Below are 27,965 nucleotides of genomic sequence, written 5' to 3'. Positions count from 1 at the left end.
ATGAGTTGTTCTAATAACTGTACTAATAACTGAACTCAGTCCACAACCTTGGATATTTGGAAAAAATGCTGAAATGTGTAAGATAAATTGCGAACACTTATTAACAGTACAATGTTATGCGACTCTTTTCCTATAAAGTAGTCCCATTGTGGCTCAATGACACCGAGTAAGGGCAAGAGTGGGCCAAGGAGCAGGGAAAGAAGATGTATTATAGAGATTCCAGAACCACACATAATTAAAAGCAAACCCCAGGGCACCTGGGTGGCACAGTCGGTTGGGCATCCAACTCTTGGTTTTGGCTTAGGTCGTGATCTCAAGATCGTGGAATTAAGCCCTGCATCAGGCTCTGTGCTCAGCACAGAGTCTGCTTGTGATTCTCTCTCCCTCTCCCTCTGTCCCTCCTGCTCGTGCTCTCTCTCTCTCTCAAATAAATAAATAAATCTTTTTTAAAACTTTAAATTTAAAAAAGCAAACCCCTCCGTAAAGGCTTTATGTTTTACCCTTTAGAAAGAATTTTCTAAGTTCCTTGCTAGGCATTTCTAAGTAATGAGATATTAACCTGCTACCTCCTTTATAAGAATGAATTTATAAGAGTAGAGTAGAGATTGGAATTGGTGATAGCTAATTGGGGCAATTTGGCCTCGGCATCATATTTGGATTTTAATAAAAATCTCTCTTTTTTCCAAGTCATTTCAAATTATGAGATATTAATTAATCACAGACTGTCTAAAAGCAACATTTATTTGTTTTAGGGAGTATTTATTGTGACTTCATTGGAATGAATGATATGATCTTTTTCTCTTGTCAGCAGATCTCTCTCGTAATCATTAAAATATGCCTGCTATAAATGGGGGGAACTCCATATATACAATCAGCAGCTGAAAAATTCTTAGTCAAGCAATCTTGAATTTTTTAACTTTAGAGGGCATCTTCAGTTCAAGCTCACATGCACAAGGTAAGAGTTTCATCTTTACCATAAATGGAAAGTATGCTGGCTTACATCTTACTTATTGGGTTCTGATTACATCAATCAAACCTAAGTGGCTACAATACAGTGACCATTAAACAAATGTCAAATGAATGAATAAATACTCCAGGAAAGAGCCTTCCTGGAAGAAGGAATTACCATTACCTGGAGAAGGGGAGGCATTTAAGGGAAGGTGGGCGGTTAGTGTATGTTACTCTCAGAAATAACAGGAAAATCAGACTGCTCCAAAAGAACACATACAAAAAAGATCCAGATATAAAAACTGCATCAGGGATCACAATAGTTCGTACTTTATAACATTCTTGAGTTGGAAGCTGTTTGGGGTCACATTTATTAGTGATTAGCAATAAAAAGCCTCAAAATAAAAGAATAAAATAAATAGCTGTATGGCCACAGGGGCAGCAAAAAAGAGAGATCTACCTTATGGGACTGCTGGGAAGGGGGAAAGGAACCCCAGATATAAGGGTGAGTAAAGCCAGCTTTAACCAGAAACAGACAACACAATGGCATAAGATGATGTTTTTTCATTTTATATTGAAACAGAGAGCATGGCACACAGTAGCTGTTCACAGAATGTCTGCTGAATGAACGATTCCTTCCTACCATCCCTCCTCCACTTCTTCTTCCCTTCCTCCTATTTATGTACCCCTCTTCCTTCCTTCCTTCCCTCTCTCCTGTTTTTCCTTCCATCCTTCCTTTTCCTTCCCCCAGTCCCTTCATTATTCCCTCCGTCATCCAACATCCCTCCATTTCCTCTCCCTCTTTTCCTCCCCACAGCCTGCAAAGTCTAAAGGATCAAGAAATTCCTTGACAAGGGTCTTACAAACCTTTCAGTTTGTCCTCTTGAAACCTATTCAAGATATATTTTAGTTCTAGGCGTTGAAAATAAAATGAACTCTGGCCTCACTTCCTACTAAGAGAAAAAAGTCCACAGAGAGAATGGATGGATATTGTTAGCAGAAGCTGTCTTTGTGGTTCCCTCCAAGGACAGAAAGGTCACACTTCGCAGCACAGGAATTAGCATATTCCTACCCTGAGGACGCCAGAAATAGGTAAAAATCACTTTTAGATCAGCCCCTTGTTCCTAATGGATATTTGAAAACCGATCCCCACGTCGTTCCCCCTTTCCCACCTCCCCGCAAAGTGGCTGCAACAAATACTTTTGCTCCCCACCCGAGTCCCTTTAGTCTCATACTCCAAAACGAAAGAACGCGACTGAATTCAGTATCAGTCTCTTACCCTGCCAGGAAAGCTAAGGAGTAGGAGTTGTTCTTGGAAACAAATGCCGAGCGATGGGTCTGTGTCATCTTTCCTCGGGAAGGTTCTTCGTTCTCTGAATCTGAGAGGCGCGCAGGACACTGGCAGGAGACAAGGGAGACACCACTGTCTGTTTGTCTATTGTTTCACAGCTACTGTAGGCCCTGTCTCTCACGGAGCACCCCTGTTTCCAACTGCCTCTTGGAGATCCCGATCGGGGCATCCCAAATGTAGCTCAAACTTAATATATCCAAAATTCAATTCACTCTTTTCTTCTCTAAGCCCCGCTACCAACCCGGCTGGAAGCCTCAATGTCATCTCTGACTCTCTCCTTTCCCTTTCTTCAAAGTCACAATAACACTGTATGGAGGTTCTGAACACACCCAATACTTCTCGATACTTTATTTCATTTGCGCTTAATATCAGCTCTATTAAGAAAGGATGACCTGTCTTCCGGTGGCAAACTGAGGCTCAGAATAGTTAATGTGCCTAAGACTGTAGAGTTAATAAGTAGCTAACACTAGGGATCAAGAAACACTTCAATCCAGAGTGTCCATCTCCAAGCTGCCTCCATGGCGGTTCCACTCTACTCCTAAAATGCGTTCAGATCTAACGCCTTCCCAGGTATACTCACTGCCACCGCCTCTCCTTAGATTCTCATCCTCTTGCGCCTGGACTGCTGCAATCACCCACTTACTGGTCTTGCTCTCGCCAGCCTTCCTTCCCTCTAATCCTACCGCACTACCAAGCACACAGATAGAGAATCCTGTTACTCTACTCTCCGTGTACCATCATAGCCTTTCAAAGCCTCTCTTCTGGGCACGCTATTCCCTTTGCCTGTAACTCCTATTCCACATTCTTTGCCTAAAAAATAGTCATTGGCCCTTCAGGGGCAACTTATATGCCACTTTCTCTGCAAGGGCTTCTAAATACCCCTAGAGTCAGCTTTTTCCATCTTGTCGATACTCATTCAGTTACCTTCATTTTATTTTAGACTCTTTTTGAGTCTTTCAATTTACATTTGAAGTTTCTTTATACGTACTTAGAAAAGAAGTCTAGAAGGACAGTTACCAAAATGTTCATAAGGGTTATCTCTAAGTTGTTGGATGATGAGCAATTTTTCACTTTCTCTTTGCTATGACTCTAACTGTTATACCAAATTGTTTTCCAATAATTCACACTGTTACTGGTATTAACTGTACCAAAATAAATCATAAGTTGTCATGTCTTTTATTTCCACTCCAAACTGATAACAACAGATGGTAGTATCTTCCTCTAGAACAAGCACTTTCCTCCCTCCATTTGAATTCAACTTGATAAACATGAATCAAACACTTGTGATATACAAGATACTGTGGGAGATTTTAAAATAGCTAGGACACATTTCCCTTACTCAACAAACTTATAAATCTAGTAGATAAACACAAATACACAAGCATAATGTAATGGAGAATGAAATAAGTCCTGCAAGTTTACAAAGTTGGGAGGGGAGAGAGTAGATGGAAGGAGTGGAGAAACAAGTGAGGAATCCCTACAGGTTCCAGGACGGTGGCTGCTTTTGCCCTGGCTACGGAGGGATGAGTAGCCTTTCAACAGGTAAGCAGAGTGGCATTTTAATTAGATGAAAATGCAACAGCGAAGTCTCTAAGGAGGAAAAGCATAAAGTTATATATTTGGGGGAACACAAACAGCTCTGTTCCCTAGAATTTAGGGGCATGAGTAAGGATGGGAAGATCAGTTAGAACAATACTAAGGACCTGAATGTTGGGGTAAAGAATTTCCATTTAATTCCATAGGAAATGGGGAATCACCAAGTCTTTTGATGCAGGAGAGTAAAATGATCACTTCAGCTCTAATCATATTGTTCTCTATATAAAATACAATCCTTCAGCTGGCTTTCCACTGAGCCTCTCTTGGAGGCTCTCTTTGGTCCCAATTTGAATGTAGTCTTGGCAGACTAAATGAAATTATTTTTCCAATACCAAAAACTCTTAAGACATATTTAAAGCAAAATCAGAGCCCTTTAAAAGTCCTCAAAAAAGACAAAAGCAAACAGAAAAAGAGGTACAATCACAAAAATCTAAAACTTCATTCAATGTGTTTTTGCATATAAAATTTTGTGAAACTACTGCAAAAAAAAAAAGTCTGAGGATTTATACTTCCTGATTCCTTTTAAGATTACAATTACGAAAACAATGAATCGTGGATCACTACATCAAAAACTAATGATGTATTGTATGGTGACCAACATAACATAATAAAATTAAATTTAAAAAAAAGATTACAATTAGGTTACCATTCCTTTCAAGATTATAAAATGCTGGTAGTGGCAAAAGAAAAAATAATTAGAGCCATTTCCTGGCCTTGACATGAATTAATACTAGAGATCATTTCCTAGAGGAAACTTGGATCTGGCAAGGCCAAAAACAGCAGGTTCTTTCTATCAAAGGACCCCAGCGGAGGGTAAGCTCTCTTTGTCAAGATCGGCTTGTTCTAAAGAGAAAGGTCCTTCTGGGTCATTCTGCCTAAGGGATCTAAAGCACAGCCCTGTTGGGGTGAAGAGGCAGAGTTGTAGTCTAGAGATCACAGACCACAGTTGGGGCTATTAGTCAGAAAACACACTGTATGCACAAAGTTATCACATTTTACTCTTGTCTTCTTAGCTAAATTGCATCCTCTCCAGTCTTTTTCCTTTTGTAGTTCCCAATGAACAGAGCATTAAGAGTACGCAAGCATTTCATGTTTGTTAAGTTGAATCTTTTAGAAGGGTGAAACCCTCCAAAATGCAAGTGGTTACTTTTAACAAGAATTAAATAATAACAATTATTATTGTTATAACTGGGATCAAAAATACACAATTGACAGCCGCAAATACCATGGATCCAAGAAAGCTTAAATAATTTCATTTCCTCAAGTTCAGGAAAAATGCCTTTGCAAAGAGTGAAGCAAAAGCACAGTGAAATTAACTAACCTGGCCCAAGTTGTACAGTCTGTTACAATGCTGGGACCTGTTTAAGGGGCCGAATCCTGGTGCAGAGATTTGGTTTTCCCCTATTCTATGTTGTCCGTCTTATATACAGTAAAGCTTTATTAATCCCAGCTAATTAGAAAGTTAACCTGAAATACTAACAAGTCTAAATCACAAACTAGTTTAAAAGATAATGACTCTAAAGCTATCTTAAGTACACACAGCAAGCCATAGAAAATGTCTGATCCAATATGATGTACTAAAGAAAAAAACTCAACTGTAATTATCCATTTGAGTATCCAGGGGGCCTTCCAAAAATGCTTTCTTACATACATTAAATATACCACTTATAACCTTTTCCAGTAATTCGCTTGGTAAATAAGTAATGAAAAAACTTCGGGCAAAATTTGGCAAGATTAGAAGCCTAATTAGAGTTAGTTTAAACTAAGTAATCTAATATTGAAGACCTACTTTGTATCTAGCACTGTGTTGCTTAAGGCATTAAAAAGAATAGAGGGAAATCAAATACAAGCTTTAAGGAAACCTAGTTGAGGATATAAGATGTACAAAACTCAAATGTCAAGTAACAACACATAAGTCAAAATGACAACATACGTAACAAATTTCCACAAGTAGTATTCTATACTAGGTATTTCCCCTCACTCACGTTTTTCCCCAACTGTTCCCTTAATCTTCCCACACAACTCTATTGTCCCATTCATGTCATTCTCTCCAGTTCCCATCTGGACCCTAAGTTCTTCACTCCTGGTACACTACACAGTCAGCGACTATTACTGCTCTCACAGCTCACCAGCACAGGTTTTCAGACCCGTGTCACCTGTGCTAATGACTGATTTTGAGCCAGCTGTCCATCAGAACAGTGATGTACTTACATGTTCCAGATCTGTCTTCAGTACTAATGGCTCATCTCTCTTTTTCTGGTCATCCATTTTCCTTTTCCCTGTTTCCGTATCCTCCGATAACAGCTTGTGGATTTGATCTTCAGAGGTTTTCTCCTCTTGTAACTTCTCCTCTCTCAGCTAAAAATACAAATCACACCGAGAAGGAGAGTTTTAGGCAGACTTCAAAACATCTTTTACTCAGTAGTCTATCAGAACGAACAGATCACATGGCAGTTTCAGACTATTTTTCTTACTAGATATAAAGCCCTCTTAATTTTTAAGTAAGTCTGCTTTTACTTGCTTGACTCTTGCCGAACATATACTGCAGCAGGGCTTAAGATTTAAATGCTCTGCATTCTTGAGCAATATGAAATGGTAAAAGCTAAGATAATACACATAATCAAAAAATAAGATTTATTCACTTAGCCAAAGAAGGTTGAACCTAAAAACGTTCCTTATTCCCATAAACCAGATATAACTGTATCAAGTGAGGAGAAGAGCCGAGATGTAGGCCATAGGAGGCCAGAGAAGCTGGGCGAGGCAAGACAGGTCTTCAGTCCTAGAGGCAACAGAAAAAAATTATCACAGTTCCAATGTTCTGCAGTTTATGCTATTATCTTGTGGTCCAGAGGGCAGGTCAAAATACATGGTTTACAAAGAAATTTAAGGCACAGGCCTATGCTCCTAAATTGGGGGAGGCAGCAGGGCGGTATGAAAATAAGATGAACTTTGGAATAAAAACCTGGGTTCTGGTGGTTCTGTCATTTAGTTAACAGCTATATGATCTTGGGCAGATGAAGCATCAGAACGGATCAGATGCTCACCTACAAAATAGGGATAATGCTACTTACTTTGCAGATAGTTTTAAGAAATAAATGAGATAATAATATGAAGTACTTAATGTGGTGTCTTGCTGTGTACTTATAGTACATTAAGAGTTTCCTTTCTTAATCTTGTTTTATTCTCTTTTCACTGCCTGGGGTTTTAATAAAACTTAAATGTCATAACGTATATCAAAGCAATTACAGGCTACTAATATTTTTAATCATATTTGCAAAAAAAAAAATAAAGCTAAAGAACAAATATTTTTCATTGGCTGTTGCCTCAGGGTTAAAAAGCAAAAACAATAACAATAAACAACAATTAAGATTTAGTCTTATCTTTCCAGTTTCTATAGGTTTGATTCCTACAGACCTGAATTAGTCTTTAATACACTGAGTCTAATTCGAGAGGTTACGAATATACAAAGAACACCATACACAATGTTATGTCAGGAAGAGGCTCAAATGAAACAATGTACTCCCAACTCGGCCCAAGTCAAACAAGAACACAAAAGGAACAAAAGCAAATCCATAGCCAGGGAGAAAGCAAACCTAAAATCTATGCTAACTGCCCACGTGAAAACTCAATGACTTTTGATGATATTAGATGAGAAATTCTTGTTCAACAAATTGACCACAGGCTACACAAAGGGGCATTTCTTTTCAGAGCATAAGGAGGCAGAGTGGCAAAAAAGAGAACACGTTTTAGCTTCATAAGAATTGCTATCATTTATCGAAGTCCTTGGTGTCAGGTGCTGAGCTAAGCATTGTATATACATTGCCTCATGTGAGAAAACTAAGTTCTAGGAGTTAGGTAATGTGTTCAAATTCACAGAGCCATAGTCCTGGAGCAAGAATTCAAATCTAGGCTTATCTCAGTGGTTCTCATCCGAAGATGACTTTAGTCCCAGGGTACATCTAACAATGCCTGGACACAACCTTTGGTTGTCACAGCTGAGGGTGTGGGGGGTGGGTACTACTGGTAGACAGTGGGTGGAGGCCAGGGATTGCTACTTAACCTCCTAAATGCACCATATAGCCCCCAACAACAACACACACACACACACACACACACACACACACACACACGTGCGGCTATTGTTTTAAACTATTAAATTTCCTATTGTATATATTTTAGTGTTTTGTTTAGTGCTTAATGGTGTTTACATACTATGTCCTCTGCTTTTTCCAGTGTTTTAAAGTGTATCCTTCTGCTTCCTAATAATACTTATTGCTGCTCTCAAAATTTTTGACAATGAACTCTGACAACAACTACGGCTGGTAAAACCACTTTTTCCATTGCAATGTTGAGTCTCTAACCCACTGTCATCTTAACACAGCTAAAAATTTACAAAATTGAAAAACCCACATATGCATTTAAATCTTCACATGAATCCTGTTTCTTTCTTCTCTATACTGGGTTCTATAAAAGTTATTTTCTTGTCCCTTTTGATAGCTTTTTATAAGGACTTGAGAACTTGGTCTCTAGGAAAGAGTTTTCATATTCAGGGAAAATGCCTCAGGGTATGTCAGAAAATAGCATATACACTCGAAAAAGAAATATCAATAGCTGCTCTGTACTGAACTCTTCTTTGCTCCTGGCATTAAGTTTATAGAGCTACCCTCATTTAAACATTAAGGACTCTGTATGTATCCATCATTATCATTTTGTAGACACAAAAATTAACACTTAGCGGTTAAAAGTCGCAGAGATTGAATACTGAAGAGCTTGAATTTTAAAGCAAACCACTGTCTTCAGATACCAGGGTTTCTCAACCTCAGTACTTTTGGGCCACATAATTCTTTGTTATGGGGAGCTGAACAGAGTAACATAACAAGGAAAGAAAGCCAATAAAAGTGGTGTGACAGTTGGTCCAGTAATCGGCTACAGAAGACAATATGAGAAATTGCATGAAATGCATCTCAAGCCCGCCAGTCTGAAGTGAGAAAAAAAAGGGAAGCATATATCTACTGACTCCTACCTCCCATGGACCAAAGTTTGCTCTGCAGGGTGTTAAATACCCCTCACGCTGGCTTGTACAACTTGAGCAAGTTCCCGTGGTGGGCACTGCCACAGCAATAACAGAAGAGCCCAATTCTAACAGCAAGAGGCAGGCGGTAGAGCTAAACCAGATCTCAAGCTGCACCAACGTGAAGCTGCCCACTACTGTAAATGGAATGATTTTTACTGCTTCCGTTTTTAGATGCTAATTATTAGAGAAAAACTATTGACTTCTGTACATTCATCTCATACCCAGTCACACTACCAAGAAATACCATGTAATTTTTTTCCTGAAAATATCTTTACTTTGCCTACTAGTTTTTTTTAAGATTTTATTTATTTGTCAGAGAGAGAGAGAGAGCACAAGCAGGGGGAGAAGTAGGCAGAGGGAGAAGCAGGCTCCCCGCTGAGCAGGGAGCCCGATGCGGGACTCGATCCCAGGACCCTGAGATCATGACCTGAGCCAAAGGCAGACGCTTAACCGACTGAGCCACCCAGGTGCCCCCTTCAATTGTCAAAACTAGCGCACCTGGGGGCACCAAAATTTGTTGATCCATTCAAGTGTTGTACATTTGGGTTGTATTTAGTTTGGGACTATTATGAATAAAGCTGCTAAAAAAAAAAAACATGTCTTTTACAGATGTAGTGAAAAGAAGGGCCATATGCACCCCAGTGTTCATAGCAGCAATGTCTGCAATAGCCAAACTGTGGAAAGAGCCGAGATGCCCTTCAACAGACGAATGGATAAAGAAGATGTGGTCCAGGGGCGCCTGGGTGGCTGTCGTTAAGCGTCTGCCTTTGGCCCAGGTCATGATCCCAGGGTCCTGGGATCGAGCCCCGCATCGGGCTCCCTGCTCGGCGGGAAGCCTGCTCCTCCCTCTCCCACTCCCCCTGCCTGTGTTCCCTCTCTTGCTGTGTCTCTCTCTGTCAAATAAATAAATAAAATCTTTAAAAAAAAAAAAGAAGATGTGGTCCATATATACAATGGAATATCACTCAGCCATCAGAAAGGATGAATACCCAACTTTTACATCAACGTGGATGGGACCGGAGGAGATTATGCTACATGAAATAAGTCAATTATCATATGGTTTCACTTATTTGTGGAACATAAGGAACAGCACAGAGGACATGAGAAGGAAGGGAAAAATGAAGGGGGGAAAATCGGAGGGAGAGACGAACCATGAGAGACTGTGGACTCTGAGAAACAAACTGAGGGTGTTAGAGGGGAGGGGGTGATGGGTCAGCCTGGTGATGGGTATTAAGGAGGGCACGGACTGCATGGAGCACTGGGTGTTATATGAAGACAATGGATCGTGGATCACTACGTCAAAAACTAATGATGTACTGTATGGTGACTAACATAACATACTAAAATAAAATTTAAAAAAAAGTCACCTGTCTTTTTGTGGACAGATGTTTTATTTTGACTGGCTAAACAGCTACAAGTGGAATTGCTGGGTTACATAGTGAGTATATGTTTAAAATTATAACGCAATTGTCAAAATGTTTCCCATTGTGGTCATACCATTTTAGACTCCCACTAGCAATGCATGAGAGTTTCAGCTGATTCATAGTCTCATATTCATTCTCACTCATGGAATTGTCAGCCTTTTAATTTTAGCCATTCTAGAGGTTATAAGGGGCCATCCCATTGTGGCTTTAATAACTATTTACCTGCTGGCTAATTATGCTGAGCATCTTTTCATGTGTTTAGAAGCATATCTTCTTTTGTGAAGTGTCTTGCCAAACCTTTCACTCTTACTATTTTTTTTAACCTTATTGCTTGCCAGGTGCAAGAGCTCTTTACAAATTCTGATACAAGTCCATTATTAGATATACATTTTGAGAACATTTTCTGATTTTTTTAATTTTTATTTCCTTAATAAGTAAAAATTTTAACTTTGATAAAGTCCAATATATCAATTTTTTTCTTTTGTGATTAGGATTTTTTGTGTTCCTGTCTAAAAATCTTTGCCTACCCCAAAGTCAAAACCTTTTCTTCTATGTCTTCTTCTGCATAATTTTAGCTTTTAAGTTTAGTCTATGACCTATTTTGAACTAATTTTCGTATATTGTATAGAGATCAAGATTCACTTTTACATTGGGACGCCTGGGTGGCTCAGTCGGTTAAGCGTCTGCCTTTGGCTCAGGTCATGATCCCAGGGTCCTGGGATCGAGTCCCACATCGGGCTCCCTGCTCGGCGGGGAACATGCTTCTCCCTCTGCCTCTGCCTCTCTCTCTCTTTGTCTCTCATGAATAAATAAATAAAATCTTAAAAAAAAAAAAAGATTCACTTTTACATATTCAGAGGATATTCAGTTTGTTCCAGCACAACTGTGGACAAGACTATTCTTTTGCCACTGAATTACTTTTGTGCCTTTATGAACGTCAGTTGACTATATATGAGTGGGTCTATTCCAGGACTATATTCTATTCTATTCCATTGCTCTGTATGTCTTTTCCTTATGCCAATACCATACTGTCTTAATGACTAGCATTATAGCAATTCCTGAAATCTGGTAGTAAAGTTCCCCAGTAATAACATTCATTATTCACAGACAACATAATCCTCCATCTAGAACATCCACTAGAATCTACGAAAAAGCTACTAGAACTACTAAATGAGTCTTAGCAAGGTTCTAAGATAGAATGGATAGAAGAGCAAAATATAAAAATGAATTGTATTTTCGTGTACTCGCATGAACAATTAGAAAATGAAAATTTTAAAATACCATTTACAATAATGTCAAAAATGTGAAATACCTAAGATAAATCTGACAAAAGATGTGGAAACTGCAAACACAAACACTGTTGACAGAAATTAAAGAAGACCTAAAAAATTAGGATATATCATGTTGATGGGTCTGAAGACTTAATATTATTGAGATGCCAATTTTCCCCAAATTGATCTATAGATTCAATGCAATCCCAATCAAAATCCCAGAAGGCTTTTTTTGTAGGAATTAGCAAGCTGATACCAAAATTCAGATGCTTATATAGAGAAGGAAGAATAGCCAAGATAACTTGCAAAAGTGGAAAAGAACAATTTGGAGGATTAGTATGACCAGATTTCAAGACTTGTTATAAAGCTACAATATTCCATCAAAACAGCATGGTAATGGTATAAAAATAAACAGATCAATGGTACAGATAGAATACAGAGTTTAGAAATAAACCCACAAATATATAGATAACTGATTTTTGACAACAGTACAAAGGCAATCCAATGGAGAAGGGATAGTCACTGCTAGAACGACTTCATATCCATATGCACAAAAAGGAACTTGGATCTATACTCACACCATGTATAAAAATTAACTCGAAATGGATCATAGACCTAAATGTAAAGCCTAAAACTAAAAAGCTTCCAGGAGAAAAACACAGGAGAAAATCTCTGTGAACTCAGGCTGGGCAAAGAATTCTTAAATATAACACTAAAAGTACAATCTACAAAGAGAAAAAAACTTATAAACTATCTTTCATGAACGTTAAAAGCTCCTGCTCTTCAAAAGATTCTAAGAGAATGAAAACACTGACACAGACTGAGAAAAACATTTGCAAAGCATACACCTGATAAAAGATTTGTATCCAGAATATACAAAGATCACTCAAAATTGAAAAGCAAGAAAGTTCATGACTGACTTTAAAAATAAGGCAAAAGATCTGAACAGACATTAAACCAAAGAAAATACATGGAAAGCAACTAAACACATGAAAAGATGTTCAACATCTTTAGTCATTAGGGAAATGCAAATTTTTAAAACTACGATGAAATACCACTATACACCAATTAGAATAGCTAAAATTAAAAAACTAACCATACCAAATGTTGGTGAAGATTGACAGAAACCAGAACTTTCATACCCTAAGGGTAGGAGTTAAAATAGTAAAACCACTTTGGAAAAGTTTGGCAGTTTCTTAAAAAACAAAACACACATCTACCATATGATCCAGCCATTTCACACCTAAATATTTTCCCTTATAAGAGAAAAAGATTTATCTATACAAAGACATACATGAATGTTCATAGCAGCTTTATTTGTAATGGCCAAGAGCTGGAAATAACCCAAATGTTGATCAATGGGCATACAAGGTAAACAGACTGTGACATATCCATACAATGAAATACTACTCAGCAAAAAAAAAAAAAAATAAAGTACTGATGCATGCAACAAAGTGAATGAATCTCAATGTAACTGTGCTGATTCAAAAAGCCAAAGAGAAAAGAAAAAAAGAGATACACTGGACTTCAGCCAAATTAAAAACTTTGTGCAAAGGACATTATCGATAAAGTAAAAAGATGACCTAGAGAGTGGGAGAAAATATTTGTAAATGATATTACTGATAAGGATTTAACAGTCAACATACATAAAGAGCTCTTACAACACAACCCAGCTCAAAAGTAAGCAAAGGACTTGAATAGATATTTCTCCAAAGAGATACAGATGGTCAATAAGCACACGACAAGGTGCTCAACATCATTATTCATTAGGGAAATGCAAATCAAAATCGTTATGAGATACCCATCAGAATGACTATCATAAAAACATTTTTAAAGAAAAAATAACAAGTACCAACAAGGATGTGGAGAAATTGGAGCCCTAAGACTTTGCCGGTAGGAATGTAAAATGGTGCAGCTGCTATGGAAAAGTTTTGACAATTTCTCAAAAAATTGAAACTACAATTATCCATATGACCCAGTAATTCTACTCCTAGGTATATACCCAAAAAACCTGAAAACCGAAACCCAAAACAAATACTCATACACCAATGTGTATTGCAGCATTAATCACAACTGCCAAAAAGTGGGAACAACCCAAGTGTTCAAGAGATGACTGGATAAACAAGATGTGATATGTCCAAAAATGGTATGTTATTCAGCCATAAGAAGAAATGAAGTACTAAAACATGCAACATGACAAACCTCCAAAACATTATGCTATGTGAAATAAGCAGACCAAAAGAACAAATACGGTATGATTCCATTTACAAATCTAGAATAGGCAAGGGGCACCTGGGTGGCTCAGTTGCTAAGCATCTGCCTTCGGCTCAGGTCACGGTCCCAGGGTCCTGGGATCGAGCCCTGCATCGGGCTCCCTGCTCGGTGGGAAGCCTGCTTCTCCCTCTCCTGTCTGCCGCTCCCCCTTTTTGTGCTCTCTCTCTCTGACAAATAAATAAATAAAATCTTTACAAATCTAGAATAGGCAAATCCGTAGAAATAGGAAGTTAGGTTAGAGGTTACCAGGGGCTAGGGGGGATGGAGAAATGGGGAGATATTGATTAATGGGTACAGGGTTTCTGTTTGGAGTGATGAAAAAAAGATAGCAGTACTGGTTGCACAACACTGTGAATGTACTTAAGGGTACTGAACTGTACACTTTAAAATGGTTAAAATGGCAAATTTTATGTTATATATATTTTATAGCACTTAAAAAATGTTAAGTGTCATATAACCTATTCCGTAAGTATCATGAAGTTCCAGCCAGCTTTCTATCCTCTTAGATACCACAATAAATATCTTGCATGATAGGTTCACTCAAGGCAATGTTTTAGAAGCAGGATTCAACTAATCTGGTCAGAATCAGGTAAGTGAATTTTCCACTAACAGCTAAACACAAAGCCAAACAAAGTTCCTAGCCACAGGGCAATGTTCCATAGATAGAACAGGCTACTGAGCTCACTAAATGTGAGATTCTTAAATCCTACTCATGCAAGGGCGGACATGCCTGTGCAATATTTGTAGCTAATCCATCTGTCTTGAACAATACTCGTTTCACCATGAAAAATTATCTTTAAAATTGTAGAATCTGGGTAACCAGTATCCAGGCATTCATTTTATTGTTCTCTTCACTTTTATATTTGTTTGAATATTACAAAAATTAAAAATTTTGAAATCATTTCTAACATCTGTTATGCTAGTTAACAAACCTCAGGCGCTAGATGATTATAGAAATAATAGAAGGGCTTATCAGAGTCTATGAAGTGAAGGTTCTGATTACAGTCTTTCGAGGGCTCCATAATCAAAGTGTGTATTCCCTATGAGTACTTCGAATGTTAACTAGCCATGCTTAGAGATAAAATAAAACATATATATATATATATATATATATATACACCAAAAACTATTTCAAATGAAATATTTTCAGGTATATTTAATAACATCCAGAAAGTACTTCTATCATGGATTTTTTTTTTATCATTAGGATGGACTCTCTTCTCTTTCTTTTTTTACTTTAAATTTTTATTGTTATGTTAATCACCATACATTACATCAGTAGTTTTGGATGTAGTGTTCCATGCATGCTTCATTGTTTGTGCATAACCCCCAGTGCTCCGCGCAGAACATGCCCTCTTTAATACCCATCACCAGGCTAACCCATCCCCCCACCCCCCATCATGGATTTTTTAAATAAATTACTTGCATTTAGTTTCTTGTTTTCAAATCTCTTGGCCCCTAGACACTATGAGCTTCTTTTGAAGGGGACCACGGAACTGTGTCCTATTCATCCCTGATTTCCCCTCTCCTGCTTGAGTTCTAGACTGGTATCTGTGTTCAGAAAGCTCAGTTTCACAAATAATTACAGAACACTAGAGTCTACATGTCAGGCATATTGTTAGTGCTGAGGATATAGCCCTGATCAAAGACGACAAAGTGGTTCGCATTGGGCTTACATTCTTGTAGAATGTAATTAAGTGAACAATAAGGTTGGACTAAAAGATTTTGAAAAGGTCCTTCCAACAAATACTCTCTGTGATACAAACTGTACTGTTGTGGTGACTGACTAGTCCCCATGCTTTCGGGGAGCTTCTCTCAAATCCACAACAGAAGGTAACCAACCAACCCGACAGTGCCAAGAACACAGGGCTGGTGGGAGGAGGGCTGCCTGATGGCACTTTAAAGACAAGAAGCTCATTCATCCATAATTTTTTCATTTTCTTATCTGAATTGGTAAAATGGTCCACTGCCCAATGACAGACTACAAAAATAGTTTGTGACAACTGTAGGACCCTACAGCTTCATGGTGTTTCATTCATCTGCCTGCAAAGTTTTCCTATAAATTAAGATGATGATATATGAGAACATTCAGTTAATTATACGGGTTACAGACATTTAACTCATTTTCTACATTTTCTAGTTATCTCTGGGCCAAAGCATCTCAAACTGGGGCCCTAGACCCCTACGACGTTCACCAAGTGGTAATGGGAATCTTTTAAGTTAATTTTCAACATATTTTTAACAATTTTACAAATCATACACTTATAGCCCATAAGGTTGTACCCAATAAATATCACCATCTCAATAAATGGGTTGAATACATTTTTGTTGATGTGTAGGGCTTTTTCTTTAATAGAAGGTATTAAAAATATTTTAAATTCTTAGGGAGGTTATGAAAGGAATATAAGCTGATAAAGTAGGAGTATAATACCACTGCTTCAGAACCATTACTTCAAGCATAATGAACCTGTTAATCAAAATAGTGTCAGAACATTTTAATTTACTTCGGTGTCTAGAGCAGTCAATGCTTTGTATCTTCTATCTGTTTCCTAGACTCTCATTTGATACTAACAGTTACCACTTCTATAGGGTCTAACTGGTGATTATTGCTGATGCTGCCACCAAAAATAAAGCATTTTGGGTAAACTAGGACTACCTGCAGTTTCCATTTCACAGCATCCTGAATCATAGCAAATGATCTCTTGCATACAAGGCTAAAGCCATGATTTCCACTTGAGCAATCACATAAATAGCACCAGAGCAACTGATTTGCTCTTATGATTCTTACCTAATTTTAAAGATATCATATTGATGATACTATACTCCCTTCACTTTAAATTCGCAAACACCTTTCAATTTTAATGTTATGTTTAGAATTAAGCACATATATTTATGCCAAGATAACATTTTACAAATTTTCTCCTTTATGTAATAAGTATTTAAAATTACTCCAATACAGGTTTTAAATTACATGCATTATGCAGAAATGCATATAAAAGTAATTGCAGGCATTCAAGTTTACACATAAATTGAACCAGCAGATACTCTATTTTTACCAAGCTAAAAGACTGAGTGAATGGGAGGGAACTCACATATGAGAAGTAGAAAGAAAGATCTCTAAGTAATCAATTATGAAAAGGCAAAGACAGGCCTTCTTCAAAAGTTCAAGAATATTTGAATTCATTTGGTTCATACCACTAAACTTTCCAGCTTCCAACTATGACTTTTTGATGGTCAGTCATTGCTCACTCAAACAAACACATGGCAGCAATGGAGGGGGTTACTTTGTGTTAGATTTTTCAGAATTCCAAATTTTAAAGAATAATAATAATCCTTATATATGGATTACTATGTGCCAGGCACTATTTCACAATCACCCTATAAGCTAAGTACTATGGTGTCCATTTTACAGATGAAGAACTATGACATAGAGAGACTAGCTAACTTGCCCGAATTCACATGCAGAGCCAGGATTTAAACTCAGACAGTTGGCTCTTACTCATAATAATATAATGTCATTCATCGTAGTGTAAATTATCCACACCACATCTGTATTGTGACCTGTAGAACACATGCATTATTTTTCAGTTTAAGAGAAACAAAAAAATTGAGTCTCAGATGTAAGCAGCAGCAAAGGAGACTTTAAACTCTCATTTGTATCTAGAAAAATATAACCATGCTTGCAATTCCACTGAAAGCAGATTACCTGTGAATTTTCACACAAATCTGGCTAGAGATGAGAAATTTTAAAAATTATCTTGTGGAATCTTTTGAAATATCATTTTTAAAAGTTATTTCTCATTCTTGAATGGTTTTGGCTTAAGGAAAATATTGGCGTATATGTGATATATTACAGTGATATTTTGTTATTCTATATAATCATTAAAAATGTTGGCATGGATCTAAATTTATTGATATGGGAAGTTTCATATGATATGTTGAATAAAAAGATCAGTAAAAATGGCTTGTATAGGGCGCCTGGGTGGCTCAGTCGGTTAAGCATCTGCCTCCGGCTCAGGTCATGATCCCGGGGTCCTGGGACCAAGTCCTGCATTGGGCTCCCTGCTCAGCGGGGAGTCTGCTTCTCCCTCTGCCCCTCGCTCTGCTCGTGCTCTCCCTCTCCCCCTCTCCCTCTCTCTTTCTCGCAAAAATAAGTAAAAATACTTTTAAAAAATGGCTTGTATAGTATGATTCCAAATCTCTTTTGTGAAAAGTCTTAAGCTTAAATTTATGATAAACATGTAAATGTGGTTATTAGGTGGCAAGATTACTGAAGTTCATTACCCAAACTTCTTTCCTTTTTACAATTCTGTTTACTTTTATAAGCAGGAAAAAAATTTATTAAAATCTTTACTAATCAGATATTTTTACAACATAAAATATATTTTTTTTAAATAAGAGTTGCAACTGCTCTACAAAATTCTCTAGTTTGGTTTTCACAAGTAGCATTAAAATGACTTTATTTAAACTATTCTCTAAACCATAAAAACTATTATACTAATTCAATGATCTTATAACTACTGATCTTCTCTCACAAATCAAAGAGACAAGGAAAGACAGCACATGGCAGAAATCACTTGAATAGCCTGCTATTTTAATTACATTTGATCAGGCTTTGACTTTCCCAAATGTTATTTTCTTTGAAAAGTCTTTCCTTGATAAAGTTGCTCCTGACCTTGTCTGAATAGTTGCAAGTAGCAAAAGAAGAAAACAACCAGGTTTAACATTTTTAGATTTTCAGCAATGGCTAACTGTTCTTCCCTCAGGCAGTCAAAATTACAACTATTGTTTTGAGAGTTTTTCCTTCTTAATACCACATAGCTTACCTTCCCTTAAAGATGTACTATGAGATACTGTATCTATTTTCTGGTTCTAGAAATAGGCACATCAGCACCTGCCAAAAGCAGGCATTTCCACAAAGATTACAAAATAACACTTCCGAGGAATAAGAAAAAAATAACAAATATTGTAGCAAAAAGAACTCTAGAAATCTTCAAACATATCTAGTTCTATTGTGTGCCAGCTATATATCCCTACACGAGTCATTTATCTTAAAAGAAGGAACTTTCAAACTAGATGACTGACCAATCGATTCAGTCAGCATTCAGTGACTACCTATGTGCAAGATACTACCGTAAACCACCCCTACTCCCTTCCCATCCAAGATTTCGCTGTGGGCAGTTTCAGTCAACCACAGTCTGGAAGCAAATGATCCTCCTTTTGACATATCATCAGGTCAATAGCAGCCTAATGCTGCATCACAGTCAGTGCCTACTCACCTCACTTCATCTCATCACGTAGGTAGTTTATCATCTACATTATCATGAGAAGGGTAAGTACAGAACAATATTTTGAGAGAGAGAGAGAGAGAGACCACATTCACAGAACTTTTATTACAGTATATTGTTATAATTGCTCTATTTTATTATCAGGTATCATTGTTAATCTCTTACTGTGCCTAATTTATAAATTAAACTTTATCATAAATATGTATGTGCAGGAAAAACCACAGTATATACAACGTTTGGTACCATCCACAGTTTCGGGCACCCACTGGGGGTCATGGACCGTACGTCCCATGGATCAGTAGAGATGACAGTATCCTACAGGCAGTGGAGAGTTAAAGAGACTAAACAAACAGATCCACCTTGAAAGATTTTACAATCTAATAGGAAAGAAAAATTTAAACGAGCACTCTGCTGCTTCTGAAGTGTGCCAGAACATATTTTAAACTTTGTAGGTAAATACAAGCTCCTTTTAAAATAAGCGGATTTTTAAAAAGGTGGGGGGTGCCTAAGGCCAGCTCAACATTCAGCTCATGATGCAATGAATAGCCAAACAGATTTAAGTGAAATGTTCTAGAGAGAGAGAGAGAGACAGAGAGCATGAGCAGGGGGAGGGGCAAAGGGAGAAGCAGGCTCCTCGATGAGCAGGAAGCCGGATCAGGACCCTGGGATCATGACCTGAGCGGGAGACACTTAATCGAATGAGCCACCCAGGCCCTCCATGAAACGTTCTAGTTTTAATAAAGTGCATTATATTTTAAGTTCATGGCATAAAGATAATAAAAGAGACTTTAAAGATTTTATTTTATTTATCTGTCAGAGAGAGAGAGAGCACAAGCAGGGGGAGCAGCAGGCAGAGGAAGAATCCGGCTCCCCCGCTGAGCAGGGAGCCCGATGCGGAACTCAGTCCCAGGACCCTGGGGATCATGACCTGAGCAAAGGCAGTCGCTTAACCAACTGAGCCACCCAGGCGCCCCAACAGAAGAGACTTTAAAGATATATAATTTCAAAAACAATTACATCCTAAAAGTTTACTTACCTTTAAAAATTCCTTCACAAAAGTTAGTGTCTGCCTTATAGAGACATTATTCACTTCAGTAACCCATTGACCATATCTGATTACCCTGTGCTCTAAGGACTAAGAACTGCATGCTTACTACTTGAATAAGTCAACCAGCAATGGGGAGAAAAATACTCCTCAAAAATGAACCATTAGGGAGGGAGAAAAAAGAAAATGGATAGGTCAGTAAACCAGTTCAGAGAAAGCCTAAACCACTCATGTGACCCACAAAATTATCGAGAACAGTTCACCTTTCCCACTACAGAAACCAGGGAGATAAGCAGTCTAGAAGCAGAGGCTGTTTTTTTCCCCCTACTTTCAACCTTTCAGAGTCCAATGATTCAAAGAAGACAAACAAGAGCATGTGGATTATGTTTCCTAACTCTAACATAAAGCAACTATTTAAACACGTGGTCAAAATTAAGCATCTAACAAACTATATAAGCAGAAGAAATAATGGTGTAAATAATAAGTTTAATCCAACCAATAAATAGAACGTACAGAGATGAATCAATTTTTTCAAAAGACAAAAATGACTAATGGTCTCACATAGAATAGAAACAAAGATATCAATATTGAAATAATTTCTTGCTAAATTTATTTTTTGATTGCAACATTTACTGTAGACAAGAATATAACAAGAATGTGTACATACACTATATACACACACACACGTATATACATATACATACACACACATATTAAAGAATGAATACAACAAAATTATTTCCTCAAGCAATGTAACAAGATAGAGGACTGAGCACATGCTAATTTTCTCCTTCCACTTAAAAACCCCATAAAATGTCAGGGAAAAAAGAAGACAGAAACTTTTTTCAATATAATACATCTATAAAAGCACAGAAAAAAAAAGCATGCCATTAGTAGTCAAGTTTACAAATGCTCTAAAGACAGAACTGGTTTTCACATTCAAAGATTGTGAACAAGCAATGCACAGAAAAAATATAAATGACCAGCAAATATAAGATGCTCCTCCTAGCTAGTAATCAGGAAAATGTAAATTAAAACAATGAGATATCATTTTTATCTAGCAGATTAGCAAAATATTAAAAATCATGATAAAAGTTTGGCAAAGATTTAAAGAAAGGGGACTCTCTTTTACTGTTGGTGAGAGTGTTAGTTGAAAAAGTCTTTTTAAAAAGGCAATTTGTTGGGGCACCTGGGTGGCTCAGTTGGTTAACAGGCTTCCTAGGGTCCTGGGATGGAGGGCCATATGTCAGACTCCCTGCTCAGCGGGGAGTCTGCTTCTCCCTCTCCCTGTGCCCCTCCCCTCACTTGTGCTGGCTCTCTCTCTCTCTTAAATAAATAAATAAAATCTTAATTAAAAAAATAAAAGGCAATTTGTTAATATCCACCAAAATACGAAGTGTATATACCATTTGACCCTGAACTTTCAATTCTAGGAATCTAAACTAAAGGAAGTATTTGCTCACATATATTCATGTGTATTCAGTATAACATCTCTTTAAAACTGGGAGAAATTGGAAAGAATTTAAATGACTAATGATAATGGAATAGTTAAGTGAATTATGCCTCATCCATACTATGAAATACCATCCTGGATGAATAATATCTATACGAAAGCCTTACCTCCCACAAAAAAAAAAAAAAAAAAAAACACATATTGTAGTGAAAAAAAAAAGAGCAAGTTACAGAAGAGATCATACTATTCCTCAAAAATCCTAGCTTCTCTGAAGCATTTACCATCAGACTGTAACACCCACAAGCCCTCTTTGCGGTAGACACCTACCTATCTCTTTGTCAATTCCCCTTATTCACAGAAAAACTTAGCACTTATGTTTCTCTCCAACTACTCCAATGATCATTCCTAAAGAATTCAGTATCAGTATACTCTCTCAGTTCCTTTACTTCCTCCTAAATAAGTCTTTTCTTTTTTCCTACTTCAGTTGTCTACTCCCTGATCATACTCTTATAAACATTCTCCGGTCCAGTAACTAAACTACCTCCCGGTCTCACTTTTGAGCCTCTCACATTTAGACCACCACTCCCTAGCTTCCCAGCTTGACTGGTATGCTAGTGATCCTACTTTTACAATTCTCTATCACCATCAAAACCTCAATCCATTGACCCTACCACGCTTTCACTGCCCATCATGTCATCATCTCAATTCTCTCCTTAAATAACCTCCTTAAAAACCACGGTCCAAAACAAAACAACTTCCTTGTATACAATTTCCTGTCCAGTGCATCTCTCCTTCCATCATACTTCTAAGTAAAGCCCTAACCCTGCTTAAACCCAACATACTGTTTAATCCAAAAGTGCCCTAATTGGTCTTATTTCCATTCTTGTCCCATGAGTAACAGGCTGCTAGCTACCTAACCCATTATCCGTTCTTTAGTTCCTTTCCAAGAGAACCCAGATTTTACTTGGGAAGTTAATGTACCCAGCTAAAACACTGCTTCCCAGACTCCCTGGCAGCTAGAGACAATCTATGACACTGGACTATGAAGCACACATGAAGTCACTGGGTGGGGCTTTGGAGAAAGCTCTTTAAAAGAAAACCCAGGGATAGCCACATGCAGAAGAATGAAACTGGACCATTTCCTTACACCACACACAAAAACAGACTCAAAATGGATGAAAGACCTAAATGTGAGACAGGAGTCCATCAAAATCCTAGAGGAGAACACAGGCAGCAACCTCTTCGACCTCAGCTGCAGCAACTTCTTCCTAGAAACATCGCCAAAGGCAAGGGAAGCAAGGGCAAAAATGAACTATTGGGATTTCATCAAGATAAAAAGCTTTTGCACAGGAAAGGAAATAGTCAACAAAACCAAAAGACAACCGACAGAATGGGAGAAGATATTTGCAAATGACATATCAGATAAATGGCTAGTATCCACAATCTATAAAGAACTTATCAAACTCAACACCCAAAGAACAAATAATCTAATCAAGAAATGGGCAGAAGACATGAACAGACATTTTTCCAAAGAAGACATCCAAATGGCCAACAGACACATGAAAAAGTGCTCAACATCGCTCGGCATCAGGGAAATCCAAATCAAAACCTCAATGAGATACCACCTCACACCCGTCAGAATGGCTAAAATTAACAAGTCAGGAAACGACAGATGTTGGCGGGGATGTGGAGAAAGGGGAACCCTCCTACACTGTTGGTGGGAATGCAAGCTGGTGCAACCCCTCTGGAAAACAGTATGGAGGTTCCTCAAACAGTTGAAAATAGAGCTACCGTATCTCCCAGCACCTGCCCTACTGGGTATTTACCCCAAAGATACAAATGTAGGGATACGTGCACCCTGATGTTTACAGCAGCAATGTCCACAACAGCCAAACTATGGAAAGAGCCAAGATGTCCATCAACAGATGAATGGATAAAGAAGATGTGGTATATATATACCATGGAATATTAGGCAGCCATCAAAAAAACAAAATCTTGCCATTTGCAATGACGTGGATGGAACTAGAGGGTATTATGCTAAGCGAAATAAGTCAATCAGGGAAAGACATGTATCATATGATCTCACTGATATGAGGAATTCTTAATCTCAGGAAAGAAACTGAGGGTTGCTGGACTGGTGGGGGGTGGGAGGGATGGGGTGGCTGGGTGATAGACATTGGGGAGGGTATGTGCTATGGTGAGCGCTGTGAATTGTGTGGGACTGATGAATCACAGACCTGTACCTCTGAAACAAATAATACAGTGTATGTTTAAAAAAAAGAAGATAGTAGGAAGGGAAAAATGAAGGGGGGCGGAATCGGAGGGGGAGACGAACCACGAGAGACTATGGACTCTGAGAAACAAACTGAGGGTTCTAGAGGGGAGGGGGGTCGGGGGATGGGTTAGCCTGGTGATGGGTATTAAAGAGGGCACGTTCTGCATGGAGCACTGGGTGTTATGCACAAACAATGAATCATGGAACACTACATCAAAAACTAATGATGTAATGTATGGTGATTAACATAACATAATAAAATTAAATTAAAAAAAAAAAAAACCCAGGGATGCCTGGGTGGCTCAGTTGGTTAAGCGTCTGCCTTCAGCTCAGGTCATGATCCCAGGATCCTGGGATCGAGTCCCACATCGGGCTCCTTGCTCGGTGGGGGCCCTACTTCTCCATCTCCCTCTGCCTGTTGCTCCCTCTGCTTGTGCTCTCTCTCTCTCTGACAAATAAATAAAAGCTTAAAAAAATAAAATCAAGATTTTTAAAAGTTTAAATAAATAAAACAATTCCGCTGATATGTGCCTTTCTCCCCCTACCTTCTGTCTAGATGTGATTCTAGAGAAGGATCAGCCATCCCACAGTACAAGGAAACAGGCACACTTGAAGATGTCTAAACAGAAAGACAAAAGGAACCTGACTTCCTGATGTCATGAAGCTGCCGTATCAGCCCTAGGCTGCCTATATCTGGTTTTTGTTACTTGAGAAAAATAAAACTCCTAATTTGTTTGGGTCATTATTTTTGGGTCTCTACTATTCACAGTAAATACAATTCCTAACTCCTAGGCCCATTACTGTTTATTCCCTACAGCGCAACCAGAGAGACCTTTAAAAGTATGAGTCAGAGATGAACCATGAGAGACGATGGGCTCTGAAAAACAAACTGAGGGTTCTAGAGGGGAGGGGGGTGGGGGGATGGGTTAGCCTGGTGATGGGTATTAAAGAGGGCACGTTCTGCGTGGAGCACTGGGTGTTATGCACAAACAATGAATCATGGAACACTACATCCAAAACGAATGATGTAATGTATGGTGATTAACATAACAATAAAAAATTTAAAGGAAAAAAAAAGTATGAGTCAGATCATCTTACTGGCTTCCCATCACACTTAAAATAAATTTAGGTTCCTTAACAGGTCAACCAGGCCTTCTTTGATCTGGCCCTTCTATTTCTCCCAACTCATCTCCTACCAAATCCCCATACCACCCTTCCACCCACGACTTGCACACTCGAGCTCCAGCCACACTGTTCCTTGAACAAGCCGACCTTGTTTCAATTCAGGGTCTTTGAATTCGCTGCTCCTTTGCCTGGAATCTTCTTTCCTCATACCTTCATTTGGCTTGCTACCTTACTTCTTCCAGACAGCAACTCAAACATTGCCTTCTCTGAGAGACCTTCCTGATTACAGTCTTTTTGTGTCTCTTTTTAAATTGAATTCCTCTCCATTCCCCTGTAACTCTTCTGATCCTACCTTATTAATATATAGTAAGTATTTCTTTGCTAATTATTTACTGTCTTCTGCACTAGAATGGAATCTCCCTGGGCAAAGACCTTGGGTGTCTTCTTCGACACCATAACCCCAATGCCTGGCACACAGTAGGGACACAAAAAATATCTGATGTATAAATCAATATACATAATGATCTCATTTATACTGAAAAAGACTAAAGCATATGTGTATATATGTGTGTGTGTGTGTGTGTGTGTGTGTGTCTGTGTGTGTGTGTAAGTATATAAAGGACCTAAGATATACACTAAACTGCCGATACTAGTTAACTATGATGAAGAGAATGAGAAATAAGGAAAAGAGGAACTTTCACATTTTGCTTTACATATTCCTGCCTTGTTTTTCTTATTAAGAAAACAAAATTACCTATGATATATGGCAAGAAGAAAACTTTAAACATATTCAGAAATATAAATCCACAGAATCATACAATTTAGAAACTCATAGTAACCTTAGTAAGTGTAACACTACTCGCAGGTAGGAGGATCTATGATTACTAAGTAAATATCTTTTAAAAGAACTAGAATTAGAAGAATAAAATTCTTATTAACTTTTTATAGCCCTTACAAAAGTTTTTACTCTCTCTTAAACAAAATAAAATATACCACATAAAAAGTATATTACTAGCATGTGTTATGCATCAAAATAGTAATGATGAATTGTGTAGAACTAATTTCCACTCACCAACCCTTGCTTGTAGAAACTTTTTTTTTAAGATTTTATTCATTTATTTGACAGAGTGAGAGACAGCGCATGAGCAGGGGGGAGGGGGCGGAGGAAGAGGGAGAAGCAGGCTCCCTGCTGAGCAGAGCATGGACTATATGGGGCTCAACCCCAGGACCTTGGGATCATGACCTGAGCCAAAGGCACCCAGGTGCACCGCTTACAGAAACTTTTAAGGATTTTCCTTCCCTAAATATTCATCCAGTAATATAGATATTTACTTTGTTTTGTTTTAGAAAATACATACTCTACGAGACACCTTTTCTCTATCAAGGTCTCCATCCAAATGTCTAGTGCCTTTTAATTTTTTTCTACAACTTTATTGAGGCATATTTTACATGTTATGTAATTCATCTACCTCAAATGTATAATTCAGTGACTTTTAGTAAATTTACCAAGTTGTGGAACACACCATAAATCAGTTTTAAAAATCTTCACCACTGCAATTAAATCGCTCATGCCCTTTTATTGTTAACCCTCATTCCCACCCCCTATTTAAACCAACCTTTAAATTTTTTTTTCTTTTTAGATTTTATTTATTTATATGAGAGAGAGAGAGAGAGACAGAGATAGTGAGAGAGAGCACAAGTGGGGAGGAGAGGGAGAAGCAGGCTCCCCGCAGGGCAAGGAGCCCAACATGGGGCTCGATCCCAGGACCCCGGGATCATGACCCGAGCCGAAGGCAGTCAGTCGCTTAACCCACTGAGCCACCCAGGCGCCCCTCAACCAACCTTTAGTCTCCTGTCTGTCTCATTACATTTGCGTATTCTGGACATTTCCTATAAGTGTAATCATACAATATGTGGTCCCTTGTATCTGATTCTTTTCACTTAGCATCTTTCTGAGGTTCACCCAAGTGGTAGCATGTACCAGTAATTCATTCTATTTTACTGCTGAATATTATTCCACTGTATAGATATGCCATATAGTGCCCTTTGATTTTCTGACTTGAATTTCCATTTTCCAGGTTGTACGATGGATGCCAGCAACTTGGGCACTTGGAGTTGGGGGGAGGAGCTATATATGTCCTTCATTTAACCCAAATAACATAGGTGAATGTTTTTCAAACCCAATCCAGTTTACATAGGGTAAGACTGTCCTAACTTCACTTAACATCATTCTGCCATTTAAAATGCTTTTCAGACCATTTTTCTGTCCCTCCCTCCTAAAAGGAGTAAAAGCACAGTTCCCAAGGTTTCTTTCTCTCTCCCAAAGCTTATAAAAACCTCTACTCTTACTATGTATTCTGTTTCACCTCCTTTTTCTACCTCCAACTCCCTGTCTTCTCTTTATCTTGAAGCTGATAGCTTTAAAATTTCCATATTCTCCAAGTTTGTAAAAAGGTATATCAGAATTAAATAGCTGCAGATTCTGGAATTTCATTTGAGAGGAATCTGTGGTTCTTTTGATGTGGTCCCTATAAAGAATTCCTTCCTACATAGAAAAAAGCTTTGTAAGTGATTTAAACACCAAAACACTCTCACAATTCCAATATAAAAGGAGCATGGGGACCCAAGTTAACATTTGACACTCTCATTTAAAAGAGAAAGTCAAAGAATGTACGGTAATTAAACAAAGTTCTCTATTTTCTCTTTAACATGACCTTTTTAAACATTGATTTTTTTCATTCAGTGTAAAGTGCCACAATGTTATTGTCTCGCCTGTTTTATGATGATATCTGATTCAGATTAAGTGGACTACCTTTACAAAATACTAAATATACACATGTA

At 38.0% G+C, this 27,965-nt stretch overlaps 1 protein-coding gene across 1 annotated transcript in view; it reads right to left on the bottom strand.

The window, feature by feature from the left end:
- RNF169 (ring finger protein 169) overlaps positions 1-27,965 on the bottom strand; it is an 82,006-nt gene that overhangs the window by 21,626 nt on the left and 32,415 nt on the right. The window contains exons 3-4 of the mRNA XM_028115877.2: positions 6,107-6,253; positions 2,228-2,346 (exon numbers count right to left, since the gene is read on the bottom strand). Coding sequence (XP_027971678.1) covers positions 2,228-2,346; positions 6,107-6,253 — 266 coding nt within the window. The remainder of the gene's footprint in view (positions 1-2,227; positions 2,347-6,106; positions 6,254-27,965) is intronic.

Source organism: Eumetopias jubatus, unplaced genomic scaffold, assembly GCF_037043125.1.
Source record: "Eumetopias jubatus isolate StellerSeaLion01/CBP00866 unplaced genomic scaffold, mEumJub1_p1.0 scaffold_13, whole genome shotgun sequence".
NCBI lineage: Eukaryota > Metazoa > Chordata > Mammalia > Carnivora > Otariidae > Eumetopias > Eumetopias jubatus.
The sequence above is the reverse complement of the archived record's forward strand: the minus strand, read 5'-3'. Positions and strand labels throughout refer to the sequence as shown.